General features: G+C 40.1%; 1 protein-coding gene across 13 annotated transcripts in view; it reads left to right on the plus strand.

The window, feature by feature from the left end:
• arid1b (AT-rich interactive domain 1B) overlaps positions 1–22,578 on the plus strand; it is a 590,298-nt gene that overhangs the window by 473,883 nt on the left and 93,837 nt on the right. For all 13 annotated transcript variants that reach the window (XM_072581056.1, XM_072581059.1, XM_072581057.1 and 10 more), the window contains one exon: positions 20,832–20,977. In XM_072581056.1, the coding sequence (XP_072437157.1) occupies positions 20,832–20,977 (146 nt within the window). The remainder of the gene's footprint in view (positions 1–20,831; positions 20,978–22,578) is intronic.

Below are 22,578 nucleotides of genomic sequence, written 5' to 3' on the forward strand. Positions count from 1 at the left end.
ATCCAAATGCAGAAATCACTGTAAACTGGTGGATAGTTGCTGAAAAGGCGAATTGGATATTGATCATTTCAAAATGCTAGAGTACAAAGACAGAAAGTAATGTTATAGTTGTACAGAGTTTTCATTGTGGCCAAAGTATTACATTTGGTTCTGAGGTCCACATCTTAGGGAAGGATGTAATGACTTTTGGTGGAGGTGTGGGTGGTGGTACAGTGCCAAGTCAGCAGTGCAATAACAGGGCATAAAGAAGGATCAAGTTTAGGTTGTATGGAATAGACATGCATTCCCTCAAGTAGACTTAAGGAATGATCTTCTTAGTTGTTCAGGGTGGCTTTAAAGATTTTTATTCATTTTGGGGCATTCGTAACAAAAAAAATCATTTAAAGGAAAGTTTTAAGAATACTTGGATCATCCTCACATGACTAGTAGTAAACAATTTTGAACATACTCTCCTCCCAAAAAGTTGCTGACGATCAATCAATTGTAAGTTTTAAACTTGACACAGAGATCTTTGTTGTCCAAGAATATTCCTAAAGAATGATTACGCAATTGAAGGAAGTCATTAGGTTTATGTCCATACATCCTGTCTGGAATAACTCACTTAGTTCCACTTCCCCTACCATTTTCCCCATAGCCCTACACATCTCTTTACTTCAGGTAACTTTGCTTTCAATTATCTCAATTCAGTCTGCCTTCACCATACTAGCCAGAACATTTCAGATCCTCAACATTAATTTTTACTAATTCTTGTCAGAATTTACTATGCCAGAATCATTGGCGACCTTTAAGCGGCATTTGGATAGGTACATGGATGGATGCTTAATCTAGGTTAGAAGTTCGGCACAACATCGTGGGCCGAAGGGCCTGTTCTGTGCTGTATTGTTCTATGTTCTATAAACTGATGATGTCTGATTTTTGATTATTCTGGCAGTGGAACTAATTTGTTGTTATCTTTAATGATTCTTCATGACTTTCAGAAACCTCTGTCAAATCTCCTTTTAAATCTTTTCATCAAGGAGCCCGTCTCCAGCTTTTCCATACTATCTCTTCCAGTGCCTCTCCCTTTCTAAATAGCGTCCAGATTTGTGCCCAGTACGTGAGTTCAGGCTGAACCAAAATTGTATGCAGGGTCATAAGTTCTTTTTTGCCCACTCTCTGTATTCTTTTTCCAAAATAAAGCCAAGGATCCATAATGGTTGAATAATCACTTCACCTGCCCTATCTTTTTCAATGATTTGTGTACATATACATGGATTAGTCTCTCTGCTCTTCCTGCCAATATGAATAACTTCACATTTCTCTGCAGTAAGTCTTATTTTCCCCCTTTGTCCAATCATTCCACCAACTTGCTGTAGGTCTAGTCTTATGAGATGTGGATTATGCTTGGTTATATGAAGCAAATGTTCAGATCAGTGGCAGAGCAAATGTAATGGACTGAATGGTCTTTGGCTGTTCCTGTTGGAGGTGCTATCTTTCGGATGAGATTTTAAATCAAAGCCCTGGCTGCCATCTCTGAAAATAAGAGATCCCATGACACTTCAGATAAGTGCAGAGCCATGAAGAAATGTCAGGTCAAATTCTTGAGCAAATTGTGCCAGAGATCCAAAGAATACTAATGTATGCTTGTTTAAGAAGAGAGAGAAAGATCAATCAAGTAACTATAGTCTGAAAATTAATAATTTAACTTGAAATTAGCAAGTGCTTGCCAGGAGGTAAGTTTAATGTTTGAACCATTTAATGTAAATTTTGAAGTAATTTTTGAAATAATTTGGATAGCTAGCAGAAATTAAATAAGCTGAGGCGTGTGAACTTTGAAAAGACTGTATGGTATCTGATACAAAGGTGCAGCACGGTGGCACAGTGGTTAGCACTGCTGCCTCACAGCACCAGAGACCTGGGTTCAATTCCCGCCTCAGGCAACTGACTGTGTGGAGTTTGCACGTTCTCCCCGTGTCTGCGTGGGTTTCCTCCGGGTGCTCTGGTTTCCTCCCACAGTCCAAAGATGTGCAGGTCAGGTGAATTGGCCATGCTAAATTGCCCGTAGTGTTAGGTAGGGGTATGGGTGGGTTGTGCTTCGGCGGGGCGGTGTGGACTTGTTGGGCCGAAGGGCCTGTTTCCACACTGTAAGTAATCTAATCTAATCTAATCTAGAAAATGGAATATGTCTGCCAATCAACTTTCTAGCCAAATAGCATTGGTTATGGACAATTGCTGAATTGAACGAGTTTGGAAGCGTTATCTCTCGGGTTTGTGATTTAATGCTAGTCCGTACATATAAATTTTGAAGACAGATGTTTGTGGACTAAAAAAGACTTGAAGAATGTAAGGTAACAAATTGTGCAGACAGATTCCAGATATATTTAGGAACTGTATCTTAAAAAAAAATATTCTGGATGTAAACTCAGTTAAAGGGTGTATGAAATGCTATACTAAGACAAAATAATAGGTTTGTAAAGAATTTTCTTTTTGAAGAATGTTTCTGCATCCAAGTGTGGAAGATTGTAAACCTTGGTACTATGTGATTAGTTGAAGCAAATAAAATAGCTGCATTTAAGTGGAAACTAGAAACACATGAGACAGAAGGGAATAGATGGCCATGGTGGAAGTTTTAGATAAGTAAAAACATGCAAGGAAACTAGAATGGAGTATAAACATTGTTACAGACTTGTTTTCTGTTATGAATGTGTAAATCAATTATGTTTTAAGTTGTCTCTTAAAATGGAGTGAAGGATGTGACCTGCAAAACTGGAGACTAGCCATTGTGATCGGCTTAGCATTGATAACTGGGAGCTGGTTAAAACTACTTGCAAATAACAATTTTCAATAGCTGAATACAAAGGAGACATCCGACCCTGTTATTGACCAGATCTAACTCTTGAGCAGTCAGACTTCGAATTTTGTGGAAGAAGTTATTGCTGTACCACATGCTGTAGGTTAATTACCAAGCAGAGTGATGAGAAGACTAGACCTAGGTTGCAGGAAATGCGTATTGTGAACATGTGGAGATGTCGGACTTGGACTGGTGTGGACAAGGTCAAAAATCAAATAATACCAGGTTGTAGTTCAACTGGTTTATTTGAAATTGCAAGCTTTCAAAGCTCAGCCCCTTCCTCAGGCATGGTGTGATAGAGAGGTATAAGATCCAGTATTTACAAGCAAAGCGTTGTACATTGATAAAACCTTTAGTTATCTTGGAGCAAAGACTTAAAAGGAATCTGGATTTTGCATTTTAATCGGCAGTGTACCTCCTAATTGATTAAAGGATTCAACAAGGGTAGCTAGTTTAAAGTTAACTTTGTGCTTATAAATACTGTGTCTTACCTGTCTGTATCGTACCACATCTGAGGAAGGAACCGAGTTTCGAAAGCTTACAATTTCAAATGAAACCTTTGGACTATAACCTGGTGTTGTTGGATTTTTGACCTTGTCCACCCAAGACCAACACTGGCACCTCCACATCATCGCTACGATTGACACCACAAACAATCGGCTCAAAGTAGAGAGGATCTCCATGAATATCATGTATATAGACACATACATCAAATTTCTACAGAAATGCAAGAAAGCAGAGAAAATCTGAAAAGGGCAATGGATCCACAAATCCACTCAGGTCCACCTACAATACAGAGTACGCTGAAAAGCTCTGCTGTCTCACCTCTTGCAAGCTGCTCCGTCATCTCATGCACCAACTGTACAGCAGGTGCCACAACCTTGAAATTGAGATGGAGCCCATATTGTCAGCCTGCACTCAAGATAAAACAGAACAGTTACAAGACTTTGTCAAGCAGATGAGGCAACAGAATTATACCACCTACATGCACACCAAGAAAGAAACTGGAGAAACATAGCATCACCACCAGCAATAACCAAGTCCCCTGGTACCACAGTTGAAAGTGGTACCACAAAAGTGAAATCTATTGTCATCTTATCTGATTACAACAGATGAAATTTCTCAAGTTCTCAACCAAGATCTCAAATTCTGCCCCACCACGGAATGGACCCCATTGGTCTCACGGCGCATATGGAGGAATTCATCAGGAGAATGAGACTCCGAGAAGTCTTCCAGAAACCCCAAGGCACAGGTTGGCGCAATGTTGTGGGCATAAGGGCCTGTACTGCCCTGTAATGTTCTATGTCAGCAGCAAGCCAAACGAGACAACTGTTGAACTGGAACAGTTGACAGAGAACGGCAAAAGGAGGAGTCGCACTGCCACACACCTGATGCTTGACATGTATGTTCAAGCTGTCAGGACACACATGAGCGCCAGCTTCATCTGCCACACTCACAAGGGGGCGCAAAACATCACACACACAACGCATGACCAACTGGGCTCTCAAGACCAATCGGAATATTGTCAGCAAACCAGCAGACAAAGGAAGAGCCATCGTCATTAGAGAATAGAACAGGCTGTTGCTAAGAAGTGAACCGATAACTGAATGGCCAGGAACACTACCGACAACTACCTGCTGATCTGACGAGAACACACAGACTGATCAGAACTTTGGATCCAGCCCTTCAAAGTACCCTACAGTAGCTCATCCCATGTACTTCGTACATCAGAGACTTCTGCCTTCCGTGGGCGGCAGGGTGGCACAGTGGTTAGCACTGCTGCCTCACAGTGCCAGAGACCTGGGTTCAATTCCTGCCTCAGGCGACTGTCTGTGTGGAGTTTGCACATTCTCCCCGTGTCTGCGTGGGTTTCCTCCAGGTGCTCCGGTTTCCTCCCACAATCCAATAATGTGCAAGTTAGGTGAATTGGCCATACTAAATTGCCCGTAGTGTTAGGTGAAGGGGTAAATGTAGGAGAATAGATCTGGACGGGTTACCCTTCGGCGGGTCGGTGTGGACTTGTTGGGCCGAAGGGCCTATTTCCACACTGAGTAATCTAATCTAATCTAAAGATTCACAAAGCCAACACACCTAGGTGTCCCATCCTATCAGATATTGGGACCCTGAGTGAAAACCTCTCTGGCTATGTCGAGGGCATCTTGAAACCCATTGTATAACCAACTCCCAGCTTCTGTCATGACACCGCGGATTTCCTGCAGAAACTCAGCACCCACGTATCAGTCGAATCAGGAACACTCCTTGTCACAATGGACATGTCACTACTCTGCAGTCGAGTCTCCACGACGGTGGCATCGCTGCAACAACATCAGTACTCAATACCAACAACAATCTCAGCTACAATTTCTTCATCTTTGACAACTGTTTCTTCAGTCAGACACATAGAACGGCCATGGGACCAAATTTGCACCCGAGTATGCCAACATTTTCAAGCACAAGTTTGAACAAGACTTCTTCACTACACAGGACCTCAAAGTACGGCTGTATAGCAGATACATTGATGACATTTTCTTTGTTTTGTCTCATGGTGAGGAATCACTGAAACAACTACATAGTGATATCAACAAGTTTCACCTCAATATCAGACTTGCCACGGACTACTCTTCAGAATCAGTCTCCTCCTTGAATACACACATCTCCATCAAAGACAGACACTTCAGCACCACACACACCTGCAAACCTACAGATAACCTCACGATGCTACACTTCTCGAGCTAGTACCCTGAATGTATTAAAACAGCCGGCCCCCATGGACAAGCCCTACGCATACACATGATCTGCTTGGATGATGGGAAACATGATGGACACTGTAAGATGTTGAAGGATGCCCTCATTAGAAAAGGTACGCGCTCAGCTCATCGATCTCCAATTCCACCGTGCCACAACACAAAATCATAATGACCTCCTCAGAAGATGGACACAGGATGCAACTGATAGGGTACTCTTTGTCATCCAGTACTTTGCTCGAGCCGAAAAACTGCACCACATTCTTCACTGCCTTCAACACATCATCGATGACAGTGAATACCTTGCCATGATCTTCTCTGTTCCTTAACCACCTACTTCATCCTTTCCTTGGCAGAGCTGTATAGTTCACACCTTATTGTATTTTGTTCATACCAGGCCAGATATGCATGCCAACACATTGCCCTGCCTTAACTCATCAGCTACCGAAACCTTCAACTGTTCTCTTATTATCTCTAGATGTGTCTGTCCCAGTATTGTCCAGCCTGGCGTCTATTCCTCCAAAGGTTTAAGGTCATCCAAAAGTCATCTACTCATCTGCTTGCAAGTATATGCTGCTTAAGACATATGGTGCTTTAAAAATTCTCATCCTTATTTTCAAATCCCTTCATGGTTTCAGTCCTCACTTTCTTTGTTACCTTCTCCAAACCCACAACCTTCTGAGATATCTGTGTTACTTGGTCTGTTGAGCATTCTCCATTTTAATTGCCCCATCATTGTCAACTGCCTAAGTCCAATGCTCTGAAATTCACTCAAAAAACTCTTGGCTCTTTAACCACGTTTTAACCATCACCCTAAAATCCCTTCCTCACAGAGAAAAGGCTGACTTAAGGAACTTGGTCAGAGGAAAGGTTGGGCAGTTTTCCTTGTCCTACGAATTTTAAGTGCCACAGATCCATCTAAAGTGGTTCTCACACCTGCCTGCCCCATATAAAATGTGATGTGCTATGTTACTAAGCTTGCAAAAAAAAACTGCCAATGGTGTATCCAGCCTGACAGGACATGTGGAACTTTGGGGACTTTGTGTTTTTTGGAAACTTATAACAACCCTGTATACTCCAAAGTTGACATAGTTGAAAGCTTCTAATAAGAGCTAGAACAGCATTTTAGGAAAAACAATTATATTTAGTAAAATTGAATAAAGTAGTTTAACAGCGATTACATTTGTTTCTTGAAGGGAGAGATGATTTCCTGAATGTAACTCTAATCTAGCGTTGTTGTATAAGTGAATGATAGCTTAATCTGGAAAAGCTAATGTGAAAGGCTGAATAGCCACATACTAAAATTAAGATAGTTAATTTAGTAACTAAATATTTGGGGATCTTTCTAATTGCTATAGGAGGGGATTAAATGGGATTGTGGTTGACAAAGAGGAGGTTTTAGCAATTTTGGAAGATATGTCTCCTGGACCGGATGGGATTTATCCTCTGATTCTCTGAGAAGCCAGGGAGCTGATTGCAGAACATTTGGCTTTGATCTTTATGTCATCACTGTCTACAGGAGTAGTATCAGAGGACTGGAGGATAGCGAATGTTGTTCCCTTGTTTAAGAAGGGGAGTCGGCACAACCCTGGTAATTATAGGCCAGTGAGCCATACTTCCGTTGTGAATAAGTTGTTGGAAAAAGTTATAAGAGATAGGATTTATAATTATCTGGAAAGGAATAATTTGATTAGGGACTGTCAACACGGTTTTGTGAAGGGCTGATGAAGGGCTTTTGCCCGAAACATCGATTTTCCTGCTCCTCGGATGCTGCCTGAACTGCTGTGCTTCTTCAGCACCACTCTAATCTAGAATCTGGTTTCCAGCATCTGCAGTCTTTGCTTTTACCACAGTTTTGTGAAGGGTAGGTCATTCTGAATTAACCTTATTGAGTTCTTTTGAGAAGGTGACAAAACAGGTGGATGAAGGTAAAGCGGTTGATGTTGTGCATATGGACTTAAGGCGTTTGAGAATGTTCAACACGGTAGGTTATTGCACAAAATAGAGAGTTTAGGGATTTAAGGGATGTAGCGCTTTGGATCAGGAATTGGTAGCTGAAAGAAGACAGAGGGTGGTGGTTGATGGGGAATGTTCATCCTGGAGCTCAGTTACCAGTGGTGTGCAACAAGGATCTGTTTTGGGGCCACTGCTGTTTGTTGTTTTTATAAATGATCTGGAGTTGGGCATAGAATGATGGGTTAGTAAATTTGCAGATGATACCAAGGTAGGCAGAGTTATGGATAGTGCTGAAGGATGTTGTGGGTTACAGAGGGACATAGACAAGATGCAGAGCTGGGCTGAGAAGTAGCAAATGAAGTTTAATGCAGAAAAGTCTGAGGTAGTTCACTTCTGAAGAAGTAACAGGAATGCACAGTACTGGGATAATGGTAAAATTCTTGGCAGTATAGATGAACAGAGAGATCTTGGTGTCCAGGTACATAAATCCCTGAAAGTTGCCACCCAGGTTGATAGGGTTGTTAAGAAGGCATATGGGGTGATGGTGGTTATTGGTAGAGGGGTTGAGTTTTGGATCCACGAGGTCGTGCTTCACCTGGACAAGACACTGAGAAGGCCACACCTGGACTATTGCGCACAGTTCTTGTCACCGCATTATAGGAAAACTTTGGAAAGGGTTCAGAGGAGATTTATTAAGACGTTGCCTGATATGGAGGAAGGTCTTATGAGGAAAGGCTGAGGGAACGGAGGTTGTTTTCGTTGGAGAGAGGAAGGTTGAGAGGTGACTTAATCGGATGGTGAAAGCTAACACAAGGGGACGTAGCTCTAAATTGAGGGGTGATAAACTTAGGCCAGATATCAGGGATAGTTTCTTTACTCAGAGAGTACTAGGGACATGGAATGACTTGCTTGCAGCAGTAATAGACTCGTAGATGTTAAGGACCTTGACATATATATGGATAATAATGGAATGGTGTAGGTTAGATGGGAATCAGTTTAATTTCACAGGTCAGCACAACACTGAGAACCGAAGGGCCTGAAATGTGCTGTAACATTCTATGTTCTATATTTCCAACTAAAAATTGAACTGTGTTGGATTATTGATTTATAATCTGAACTGATCTGGAATTTTTCAATATTTAGTGCTAACCTCTTCATCATGTGGACAGGTTTACTTCATTAATGAGAAAGCTATTGTTATGAGTAATTATTAAAGCATTAAGTCCCTGGTTTACACAATTATTTGCAATTTTAGGGGTTTCATATCCAACTCAAATGTGAATGAAAATCATTTTCTAGCAATGAAACCATTTTCTTTAACACAAGTCTGAATCTTAATGAAGACAGTGTTAGCACATAGTTCAAAATGTAGTTGCATTCCAAATCAGCAAAGTGGAAGATAAAGGAATGGAACAGAGGGAGAGCGAGGTTAGGCTTCTAGTAGCAGGCTACAGAGTTACATTGATTTGGTGTAAAAGACTCTTGCCTTATTACCTTATATTGGGCAATAATAAGTTCTAGATAGTTGTTATGATCTGAAGACACTGCTAAAAAGACTGTGGAAGCAGATTGACTCAACTTTCAATGGCAATTGGAGATACACTTGAAAAGCAAAACATTTGTGAGGTAATCGGGGAGGTGCAGGGCAGTAGAAACACTCACACAGACACAGGTACCTGTGGGATAAATGGCTTCCATTTATGGTTTTTGATTCCATGAAGAGCAGCTACAGACATGCCAATCTAGAAGACCAGTGACAACCAATTAGAAATTGTACACAGGTATATCAAACCATACTGCAAAAGCTTCTTTAAATATATAAAATTGAAGAGTGAGGCCAAAGCTAATGTAGTTTCCCTGAAGAACGTGACTGGGGAAATTATAATTGGCAATCAGGAAATGGCAGCTGTGTTGAATAAGTACTTTGCATCAGTCTTCACAGTAGAAGACACTAATAGCATTCCAAAAATTCTAGGTAATCAAGGGACAAAAGGTGGAGATGAAATGAATATAATAACATTCACTAGAGAAAAAGTACTAGGAAAACTAATGAGGTTAAAGGGTGATAGGTCCCCTGCATCTGATGGAATGCATCCCAGGAGGAAGGAATTAGAGATAGTGGCTGCATTGGTAGAATCCAGAATCCTTAAATTCTGAAAAAGTCCCAGAGGACTGAAAAACTAACAATTGTCTTAACATTTGTCATTCGGAAAATGTTAAATGTATTATAAAGAATTGAATAGCAGCGCATTTAGGGATGCACACTAAAATCAAAGACTCTGTGTGACTTCACAAAGGGGAAATACTGCCTGGCAATTTAATTAAAATGTTTTGAAGTAACAAACTGGACAGACAAAGAGGAGGCAATGTGTTTGAATTTTCAGAAAGCGCATGATAAGGTGCCACATGTAATAGGCCACAATTATTTATTTTATTACACACACACATATATGTATGTATGTATAAATACCTTGGATGAGGAAAGTGAATGCACTGTAACCAGGTTTGTGGATGATACAAAAGTAAGAATGATTTGGGGGAGCCAGTGTTGGACTCAGGTAGACAAAGTTAAAAATCACACAACACTGGGTTATAGTCCAGCAGGTTTATTTGGAAGCACTAGCTTTCAGAGTGCTGCTCATTCATCAGGTAGCTACCCAATTAAGAAACAACACTCCAAAAGCTACAGCATCCAAATAAACCTGTTGGACTATAACCCGGGGTTGTGATCTTTTAACAAAAGTAGGTGGTAAAGCAAGTGGTAATGACACAAAGGTCCTGGAGAGGCTATAGGCAGTTGTGGAGGCAGATTCCAAAGAAGATTTCAAAAGAAGGCTACAGAGATAGGGTCGGAGAATGGAACTAGCTGGATAGCTCTTTCAGAAGCCGGTACAGACACAATGGGTCAAATGGCATTCTGCACTATAAATTCTTTATGTTAAGCAAGTGGGCAAAAACCTGTCAGACATGATATCGTGTTGAAAAATGTGAGGTAATGCACTTAGCAGGAAGAATTAGGAAGCTGGGAATAATTTAAATGGAGAAAGTACGCAGAATGTTGTAGCACAGAGTTTCAGCAGCCCTTATGCATAAATCACAAGAATCTAATATACAAGTCCAGCATGTAATGGGGATGGCAAAAGAAAAATTGGGCTGTATTTCAATAGGAATGGAGTATAAATATAGGAAGAAAGGTTTTGATGTATCTATATAATGCATTAGTCAGACTACTGGTGGAATACTGTGAACAGTTTTGAGTCTTTTATCTAAAGAAAAATATACTAGCATTGGAGGCAGTCCGGAGAATGATCACTATGTTAATCTTGGGTATGGAGGGACTGCCTAATAAGCAGAGGTTGAGCAGTTTGGGCCCGTACACCTCAGAGTTCAAAAGAATTAAAGGCCACTTTATTGAAACACACAAGATTTTTAGGAGACTTGAAAGATAGATTGGAAAGGTTGTTTCTCCTTATAGGACCAGAGGGCATAACCTCAGAATAAATGATCACACATGCTAGACAGATGAGGAGAAATTGCTCCTGTAAGAGGGTAGTGAATCTGTGAAATTATTTACGACAGAGGGCAGTTGAGGCTGGATTATTAATTATATGTGAGGCCGAGATAGATGTTCAATCAGTAAGGGAATTGAGGGTGATGGGGAAAAGATAAGAAAGTTTGAGTTGAGGATTGTCAGATCAGCCATGATCTCATTGAATGGTGGAGCAGACTCAGTGAACTGAATGGCCTACTTCTACTGTCTCTTATGGTGTTATGTATACAAAAAGAATTTACAATTGTACTTGTTCTCTAGGTTCCACCTGAACTGTTCTTTTTAACCTAAAAGTTCAAAGGACTATTCCATTAACATACATCTGACGTTGAACTAAAATGACACTGAATTATTAGGTCTCTGATGCTATACAGTGTGTAGCTAGTTGGGAAATGTGATGTGTTGCTGCTCATTTTAGATTCTGACTTTAGAGAGCTGACAACTCTCTTTGTAAGATTGTTCCAATTCTACACGTGATTAACCTATGTAGGAGAGAGTATGCATTAAACAGACAGGTTCATTTTGGTGCTTATACAGTGTCTTTGTGATTGACTAATATTCAGCAACAGTTTATTTGGCAACATTTATAGGCCTTGCAGTGACTGATTTGTCACTGTCACAATTGTGATTAACTGATCAGAAAATATGTAGGTCGGATGGAAAGTCAGGTAAAACACATGATAGAAGCAAGGTTGCTTCAAAATCTTATTTTTTAACCATTGCAAACATTAATTCACCTGTCACAGTCATCATGACTGCAACACAGACAGCATTTGTGTTAATGCATGCACATTAAAGCCCCAAAAGCCAACTTCTCAATAGGTTTCCCACAGTGATCATAAATTAAGGAGATTCTCTTTTAAATAGCTTCCAAAATCCACATTGAACAGGGTAGTGATGAGTGGAAAGGAGTGCAATTTTCCAGTAGGGTTTCTGACCTCAGGTGAAGTACTGTTCATATTGCTTTAAATCCTTAAAAACAGCAGCTGTAAAATGAAATTATGATATTAAAGTATATTCAATTTTTAGTTGTTAATTTGTATGGAATTTAAAATATAAAAAGTATTCTTTGTGAACTACTATAATCCAAAACTCATGCTAAACCTGATGTCTCCTTTTAAGTTGATAGTAAAAATTAGTTGCCATTCATACAGCACTGTGAACTATCATCTGAAGTAACTTGGCACATCTGTCTGAAATGGAAATCGGATTATAAACAGCAAATTTGAATTTGCTAGTGCATTTACAGAAAACTAAATATGTAGACCTTTTAGAAAGTTAACCTACATTGAAGAGAACTGATACACACTGTACAGAAGATGTTTAGAGAATTTTGAATTGATGCTGAATGATCAGTATAACCTGTTGGCTTGGTTAAAAACCGTGAATAGCAAATAACAGGATAAGTTGTAACTCATTTAATATGCAAGTAAATTTTATGACCAGCTAACTGATTTTATTGTTGAATCATGACCATGTTTCATGCAACACCACCTGTTTTAGAGTAAGATTGAGCTTGGAGATTAAATTCTAACCTAAATGGCGTTACTTACCATAGTGGCTTTAGAGAGCTAGAACCTTTGCTGTATGAGTGTAAAATTGATTTCATAGCTTGTTTAGACCTGAAAAACATATAATGTGCAAGAGTACCAGGAATGCTTGTATGGAAATCAATCCTGTATATTTTCTTGTAAATCTTTTGTTCAGGAAGTTATAATTATCAAGGATGTTACCAGGGTTGGAGCGTTTGAGCATGGGTAGGGTAAATAGACAAGGACTTCTCCCCAGGGTAGGAGAGTCCAAAACTAGGGGGCACAAGTTTAAGGTGAGAGGGGAAAAGTTTAAGATCATAGGAGAAAGATATTGGCGGTGTGGTGGACATCAAAGAGGGTTACCTCAGATTACAACAGGATCTTGACCAGATGAGCTGAGAAGTGGCAGATGGAGTTTAATGCAGATAAATGCAAGGAGCTGCATTTTGCAAAAGCAAATCTTAGCAGGATTTGTACACTGAATGGTAAGGTCCTAGGGAGTGTTGCTGAACAAAGAGACCTTGGAGTGCACAATCATAGCTCCTTGAAAGTGGAGTCACAGGTAGATTTTGCCTAGGTTTGTTTGAGAAAAGTTGGTCGTGAAAAATAAAGCTAATTCAAATTTTCAAATGATGTAAATTCCTGAAGTACGGTGGATGCAATTATGTAATTATCCTTAAATGTATACATAATTACTGAGAATACATGTACATTTAAGTGATATATGTAATTCATGAAAGAATGCAAAAGCTTAACTCTTTGCAAACAAGACTGAGATTTGTTTGCAGAAATATAACACGTTCAAGTCGTTTAGACCCAGCACAAGGTTCAGATCTGCTCCTGCTAATATCAGTGACTCTTCTAATGCCTTGCATCAACTGTACCAATTACTAATTTCCTGACTATTACCATCTCCTCTTTACCATGAACATGCACTTCCCATCCACCTCCATCCCCCACCAGGATGCTGTTAGGGCTTTCCACTATTTCTTTGATTGGAAGCTCTCCATCTGCCATCAACCTCCTTGACTGACTAAGCTTGATCTCACATTAAACAACAACAACTTAAACTCAAGTTGTTTCCTCCAATAAACTGTGTTAATATCGGTGTCCCCAGAGATTTGGGATTTTGGGATACGTAGAAAATTTCTTGTTCTAGTCCTACACAGACCGACCTCCCATTTTCACCATCATTCTCATGATTGTATTGGTGCTATTCCTGCTCTCAAATAGAATTTGAAAACCTCATCCAGTTAGTTTTGACTTCCAATCTTGACTTCAAGTTGTAGGGGCATACAGCATGGAAACAGATCTTTGGCTCAACTCCATCATGCTGATCAAGTTTCTGAACTGAACTAGTCCCATTTGCTTGCATTGGTCCATATCACTCTAAACCTTTCCTATCCATGTAATTGTCCATATTTGTTTTAAGTGTTGTAATTATATTTGCCTGTTCCACTTCTTCTGGCAACTCATTACATGTAGGCACCATCCTCTGTGTGGGGAAAAAGTTGCCCCTCAGGTCCCTTTTAAATCTTTCCCCCCTCACAGTAAACCTATGACCTCTATCTTTGGACTCCCCTAACTGGGTGAGAAAGCTTGGCTCATCTTTTCTATGCCCCTCTATAAGGTCACCCCTCAGATTGCTTAGCACTCCAGAGAAAAGTGTCCTAGCCTATCCAGCCTCTCCTTAAACCCTTGGTAACATCCTTGTAAATCTTTTTTGCACCCTTTCCAGTTCAATAACATCCTTCCTATTACAGGGCAACCAGAATTGTGCACAGTGTTCAAAATGCGGCCTGACCAATGTCTTGTACAAATGTAACATGATATTCTGCACTCAATGCTCTGACTGATGAAGGTCGAAAACTGTGGCACTGGAAAAGCACAGCAGGTCAGGCAGTATCTGAGCAGCAGGAAAGTCGACGTTTCGGGCACATTCCTGATGAAGGATTTATGCCTGAAACGTCGACTCCTGCTGCTCAGCTGCTTCCTGACCTGCTGTGCTTTTCTAGCACCACACTTTTCGACTCTGATCTCCAGCATTTGCAGTCCTCCCTTTCTCCTTTCTGTCTGACGACGGCAAACGTGCCAAACACTGCCTTCATTACCCTGTATACCCATGACATGACTTTCAAAGAATTATGTACCTGCACCCCTAGGTTTCTCTGTTCAACAACACTCTAGGGCCTGACCATTTAACTGTGTTAAGTCATGCTTTGGTTTGTCTTACCGAAATGCAATGCCTCGTATTTATCTAAATTAAACTCCATCTCCCATTCCTTAGCCCACGAAGCCCCATTGATCAAGATCTCATTGTAGTCTTAGATAACATTCTTCACTGTCCACTATACCCCAAATTTTAGTATTATCTGCCAACTTGCTGACCATGCCTCTTATATTCTCATCCAAATCATTTATTTAAATCACAAACAATAGTGATCCCGGCAGCACACCAGTGATCACAGGTCTCCAGTCTGATCAACAGCCCTCTACCACCACCCTCTGTCTTCTACCGTCAATCCAATTTTGTATCCAATTAGCTAGCTCTTCCTGTGATTCCATGTGATCTAACCTTGCTAACCAGTCTACTATGTGGAACCTTCTTGAACACCTTGCTGACATCCACATAGACATCATTTACTTGTCTGCTTTCATCTATCTTCTTGGTCACTTCTTCCATAAAATTTCAATTGAGTTTTGTGAGATACAGTTTCCCATGCACAAAGTCATATTGACTATCCCTAACCAACCTTTCCAAATGAATGTAGATCCTATCTCTCAGAATCCCCTTCAACAACTTAACCACCACTGACATCATGCTCATTGGTCTCTAGTTCCTTGGCTTTCCTTGCAGCTTTTTGAAATATTGGCACAACTTTAGTCAGCTTTCAGTCTTCCAGCACCTTACCTGTGACTGTCGATGATACAGTTATCTCTGTTAGGGGCCCCTCAATCTTTTCCCTAGTTTTCCACAAAGTCCTGGGATACACTTGATCCGGTTCCAGAGATTTATCTACCCTTATGTGGTTTAAGATCTCCAACACTACCTCTTCTATAATGTGGATTCTTTTCAAGATCTTACTATTTATTTCCCCGAGTTCCCTAGTTTCCATGTCTTTCTCCACAGTAAATACTGACACAAAATACTCAGTCAGGATCTCACCCATCTCCTGTAGTTCCACGTACATTTGGCCTCATTACTCTTTAAGGGGCTCTATTCTCTTCCTAGGTAATTTGTTGCCCTTAGTATATTATGGAATCTCTTTGGATTCTCCTTAACCTTCACATGTTCCATCTCCAACTTTTGCCTTCCTTTCCTTGCTATCTCTGTCCTATTGGTGGATATTGACTGGCAAATATTAATTATATGCCCACTAGTTTGCACAGTTAACTTAACTGTCATGTCCCCTCAACTTGTTTCCTAGAAGTACTGCATTTCAATTCTCCTACTTTCTGACATCTGCTTTCTGTTTTGATGATGTAACCTTCCATATAAGCCCTTCCAAAACAGGGAGGAACCAACCTCCCATGTTTGACACAATACTCTACTCCAGTTCATAACAAATACTGTGTCCCAATTGATTATTCAACTTAGCTCATCATGGTTATTTAAGAGATATTTTGCCCCAATCCAGTGCATGTCCTTTAGCATTTTAGGATTAACCTGCATCTGTATGTAACTTTAAATAATACTGTTTGTAAAAGCTGTATCTTTGGTTATTTTAGAAGTTTAGTGATAAACAATGGAAAGGAATATTGTTATGTTATCAAATACTTTCATGTTATTCACGTGGAACAGCATTAATGTACGTGTTCCCAACATTAATATTTCCTTTCTTTGTTTCCTTATCCTCCTTTATTTGTTCCAGGGGATGTTGGCATTGCGTTAGGCCAAGATGTATTATCCATCCCTAAATACCTTGAAGAAGATAATGATAATGAGCTGCACTCTTAAACTTCTGCCGTCCTTGGGGTGCAGGGACTCCCGCAATGCTCTTGGGAAGGGAGTTCCACGATTTTGCTAGTTGGGATATCATAAAGGAATGGCAATATAGTTCCGGTTTGGGCTGGTGTGTGACTTAGAGGGGAATCCTTTTGTATATTCCAATTTTTAAAAAAATTAGTTTCATCAAGATATGGCAAATTTTATAACCAAATAAAATTTTGACAATTGTACAATTAATTAGATTGAAGGAAGTAGTTAATTGTGCCTGTACAGGTTATTTGCTGTTTCACTTTCACTTTCCCTTTACCAATACATCCAAATTCCTTCTGCATGTCATTATTGAATCTACTTCCATTCCCTTTAAGGCAATGCGTTCTTGATCTCGCAACTCAATGTGTGAAAATAAAAAATTGTCATTTCATTTCTACCTCTTTCTCGATCATTCTAAATCTATCACTTCTAATTATTGTACTGTCTTCCAGTGGAACCATTTTCTCTTTTTTTTAATCTTATCAAATCCCTTATGCTTTTCAACATCTCTATTATATGGAAATATTGTTTAAAGAGGTCAATCTATAACAGGCTTCCTTGAAAGATGATGGAAGGTGATTATATTGCTTAATTTAATTGCAAATTATATGAATATCATCGAGAAAGTAGTATTTGAGACACCAATATATGTGTAATTTGAGACAATTGGCAAATGTAGCATGCTTGAGAGAAATGAGTGAAATTGGGCTTATGGCTCCCAAGGTTTTGTGTTCCAACTTTGTCTTTTTATGCACATTTTATTGTTCACGGGATGTAGATGTTGGTCTTTGAAAAGGTGGTGATGAGCAGTGTTCTTGAACTGCTGCAGCCCCTGTGGGGTACTCCACTGATGCCATTTGGTCCTTACACTTTTCTGAACCAGATTGATACAACTGAGAGCTTGCTGTTTCAGAGTGTACTTTAGTTAATAGCCAACCACATTGCTCACTGTTTGGAGTCATATAAAAGTTAAATCACATGAGGATGTCAGATTTCCTTCTCCAAGGGATGTTGGTAATTCAGTGATTTGTTTTTATATGACCATTAGTAGTTTTTCTGGTCACTATCACTGGTGCTTCATTCCAGATATATTTAACTGGCTAAATTTAAACTCCTTGGCTGCCGTGGTGAGACTTGAACTCGTTTTCTAATTGTAGTTGGGATTACTAATTGGAGACAAGGAGTGGGCAATACGTGTCGACACCCACAACTGAATAAAAACATCAGTGACATGATCACTGTTCCCTTTGAATTAATATGATTGTCATGATATATTAGCAACTCCCATTAATATTGTATCAAGCAGCTAATGGTTAATGGTGAACCAGCCCTGTGGTCTGTCTTTTGTTTATAAATGCTCCTGTGGGTAAGGTATAAGGGTAATATGGATTCACTTGTTTACAACTCAACTAACCACAAAATGGTTCAACTCTGTAATGTTATGTCTTTCTCTCCAATTGTTGGTCGTTATTCATGATTTGTGTAGTGAATCGCTCACAGGCTATTGATGATTGAATGGAATCGTATCTGAACGTAGACCTGTTCCTGCCCAAATATTCCTTTATCTCCCCATTTGTGCTCAAATGTGCACATTTTTTAAGAGCAGTCACTGGATCAGAAGAGGAAGCTGGTACCCAAGCTGATTTCTTACCTTCCTAGATCAGGCATTTATAGAGTCGTAGAGATGTACAGCATGGAAGCAGACCCTTCGGTCCAACCCGTCCTTGCCAACCAGATATCCCAACCCAATCTAGTCCCACCTACCAGCACCCAGTCCATATCCCTCCAAGCCCTTCTTATTCATATACACTTCCAAATGCTTCTTAAATGTTGAAATTGTACCAGCCTCCACCACTTCCTCTGACAGCTCATTCCATACAAGTACCACCTTCTGTGTGAAGAAGTTGCCCTGTAGGTCTCTTTTATATCTTTCCCCTCTCACCCTAAACCTATGCCCTCTATTTCTGGACTCCACAACCCCGGGGAAAAGACTTTGTCTATTTACCCTATCCATGCCCCTCATACTTTTGTAAACCACAATAAGGTCACCCCTCAGCCTCCGACGCTCCAGGGAAAAAGCCCCAGCCTGTTCAACCTCTCCCTATAGCTCAAATCCTCCAACCCTGGCAACATCTGTTTAAATCTTTTCTGAACCCTTTCAAGTTTCACAACATCTTTCCGATAGGAAGGAGACAAGAATTGCATGCACTATTCCAACAGTGGCCTAACCAACGTCCTATACAGCCGCAACATGACCTCCCAACTCCTGTACTCAATACTCCAACCAATAAAGGAAAGCAGACCAAACGCCTTCTTCACTATCCTATCTACCTCCGACTCCACTTTCAAGGAGCTATGAACCTGCACTCCAAGCTCTCTTTGTTCAGCAACACTCCCTAGGACCTTACCATTAAGTGTATAAGTCCTGCTAAGAGTTGCTTTCGCAAAATGCAGCATCTCGCATTTATCTGAATTAAACTCCATCTGACACTTCTCAGCCCATTGGCCCATCTGAACCAGATGGTCCAGATCCTGTTGTAATCTGAGGTAACCCTCTTTGCTGTCCACTACACCTCCAATTTTGGTATTATCTGCAAACTTACTAACTGTACCTGTTATGCTCACATCCAAATTATTTATGTAAATGACAAAAAATAGAGGACCCAGCACACCGATCCTTGTGGCACTCCACTGGTCACAGGCCTCCATCTGAAAAACAACCCTCCACCACCTCTGTCTTCTACCTTTTGAGCCAGTTCTGTATCCAAATGGCTAGTTCTCCCTGTATTCCTTGAGGTCTAACCTTGCTAATCAGTCTCCCATGGGGAACCTTGTCGAATGCCTTACTGAAGTCCATATAGATCACATTTACCGCTTTGCCCTCCTCAATCAAGTTTGTGAGACATGATTTCCCATGCACAAAGCCATGTTGACTATCCCTAATCATTCCTTGCCTTTCCAAATACATGTACATCCTGTCCCTCAGGATTCCCTCCAACAATGCGCCCACCACCAACGTCAGGCTCACCGGTCTATAGTTCACAAGCTTGACCTTACCACCTTTCTTAAACAGTGGCACCACGTTAGCCAACCTCCAGTCTTCCGGCACCTCACCTGTGATTATCGCTGATACAAATATCTCCGCAGGAGGCCCAGCAATCACTTCTCTGGCTTCCCACAGAGTTCTAGGGTACACCTGATCAGGTCCTGGGATTTATCCACTTTTACCAAAGATCATTCCAGGAGCGCTTTGGTATGTGATCTAATAATAAATGAACAGTGCCAATTGGATCATTCATTGGATATCTTTAATGGTGTAGTACAGAAAAAGAGATTTTAGAGGCATAAGAGAAGAGTTGGTGCAGCACAGGTATTTTATAAGAGGATCAGTGTGATTTGAGATAAGGGTTTTATCCAATCTGAAAATAAGAGTAACTGCTCTTGTACAAATAAAGATATCAATAATTGGATTGAGCCTTAGGCAAAAAGGAAGTCCTTAATTAGAAGCTACCAAGAAGTACTGATTTGGAGATGCCAGTATTGGACTGGGGTGTACAAAGTTAAAAATCACACAACACCAGGTTATAGTCCAAAAGGTTTGATAAGAAGCACTAGCTTTCAGAGTGCCACTCCTCCATCAGGTGGTTGCAGAGGACACAATTGCAAGACACAGAATTTATAGCAAAAGTTTACAGTGTGATGTAACTGAAATTATACATTGAAAAATACCTTGCTTGTTTGTTGAGTCTTTCATCTGTTCGAATACTAGGCTAGTGGCATTTTGATTGTCAAATGTGCATCAAGAATACTTTTATATATGAAATAACAGATAGTCATGTGTATAAACAATATTAAGTCAGCCTTCCCAAGGACATAAATGAACATTGGCTCCTAATTGGTCAAACCCATCCAGTTTACAGTGGTTCTGATAATTGTGTGTCAGTAAGCTTAAAAGCTGCCACTAGAATTATGAGTGATGTGTAAAGCAGGCTTAATGCTGTACTATTGATGTGCTTGCTGTTGCTTAACACACTTGACCTTTTATCTTTCTCCTTACTCTTCGGTGTTCCACACTTTGTTTTCAATTGAGTGTTTTCTCCAATAGTGGAGTCCTCCCCATGTTAGCTGATCACAGAGCATGCTCACGCTGTCAAGTACATACCTTTGTCATTTGTTTTATGTTTTTAGTAAATCTGTGTCAGGTTTACATAAACCCACTATTTACGCTGTCCCTTTTTAGGCAAACTGGATACACAGGAATGAACCAAAGTAGTATGATGGGCTCTAGCTCTCCCTACAGCCAATCTGTGAATAACAGCTCGATAATGACAAACCCTCAGACTACTTCATACAACATGGCATCCAGCATGGTGAACAACTCTTCAGGTAACGTGCACTTAAAATGAGCATAATTGTATTTTAAAAATGAGTATCTGTTTTCTCTTTTCAGAACAAGACAATTTTTATATGGTAAACATTTAAGGCAGTATGGTGGCACAGTGGTAGGCACTGCTGTTTCTCAGCACCAGAAATCTGAGTTTGATTCTAGGCTTGGATTATTGTCTGTGTGGAGTTTGCACATTCTCCCTGTGTCTGCATGATTTTCTGTTGGATACCCAGTTTCCTCCCATAATCCAAAGATGTGCAGGCTAAGTGGATTAGCCATGGTAAATGTGGGGACATGGGAATGGGGTTGGGGACTGGGTTGGTGCAGGCATGATGGGTCGAAAGCCACTTTCCACATTGTAGAGATTCTACCATTTAAACAATTTTTCTCTAATCCCAACAGTTTACTTTTTTTTAGTAAGTAGGAAATCAGTTATGTTCACAGAAGTTCTGTTGCAAAGTTACAGGCACAAAATCTAACCTCATGTAGAGAGACCCTTCCAGTTAGCAAATATTTTTGTATTTTCAAACTTAATTTTACTGACCTAATGATATGAGATATTGTCTCCTTTTACTGCACATTTAATCCTTTTCATTTCTCTTTAAAAGGCATTAATTATTTGCTTTGACTATAGCTTTGGTATGTTTTCTAACGTGACACTTATTTCAAAGGCCACCTTTCTTTTGCAAGTAAGGAATGTTGATTCTCTATTTACCCCAGCTAAATCCAAAAGTCTTTTTATGCAATATTGGTACGTGCACCAATCATCCTTACTGAGGTGTGATCAGGAGCAGGAAGTTTGAATAACATTTTTTTTTCTCCCCTATCCTTATCCAAGGGATTTAAGAGGCCATTTGCGATGACTCAACGAGTACACTGACTGAAATCAATTAAGCTGACGCACAACAGAATTTGGAGTCGGCACGTTACCAATCTGTAGAGTTCAGTTTAGCAGCAGAGCAGGAATTGGCTGGAATTAATTCCTTTCTTTACTCTCTTTCTTCATTCCCATCAACTGTCTTTCCTAGCCATGCAATCTTTTATATCCACCTGAGAGGTCAGACAGCACATCACCTTAACATCTCATCTGAAAGACAGTGTGTCTGACCTCTTCAGTATTACCCTGCAATGTCAGTCTAAATGTTTGTGCTCAAGTCTTTAAACTTAACCCAAAACATTCTGACTGACATTAGTTTAAAATTGAAAGGACATGGTGTACTCTTGTCCCTTTTGTAAATGTCAAAATACCCAGAAACCTTGTAAAAGTATTCTTTGCTTTAAATATTCAAGATAAAAAACTAAATGAAAGGCTAACTTTCCATGCAATTTACCAATAGTAAGACTGGGCAAGCAGATAAGGTGAGAGATTGCAAAATATGGGAGGCAATGGTCTAGTGGTATTATCATTAGACTGCCAATCCAGAGGCGTAGATAATGTCTAGGGGACCCTGGTTTGAATCTCATTACAGCAGATGGTGGAATCTGAATGGAATAAAAATCTGGAATTAAGAGTCTAATGATGGCCATGAGTCCATTGTTTATTTTTAGAAAACCCATCTGGTTCTTTTTAATGTCCTTACCTGATCTGGCCTACATGTGA

Source organism: Chiloscyllium punctatum, chromosome 11 (genome assembly GCF_047496795.1).
Source record: "Chiloscyllium punctatum isolate Juve2018m chromosome 11, sChiPun1.3, whole genome shotgun sequence".
In the NCBI taxonomy this organism is placed as follows: Eukaryota; Metazoa; Chordata; class Chondrichthyes; order Orectolobiformes; family Hemiscylliidae; genus Chiloscyllium; species Chiloscyllium punctatum.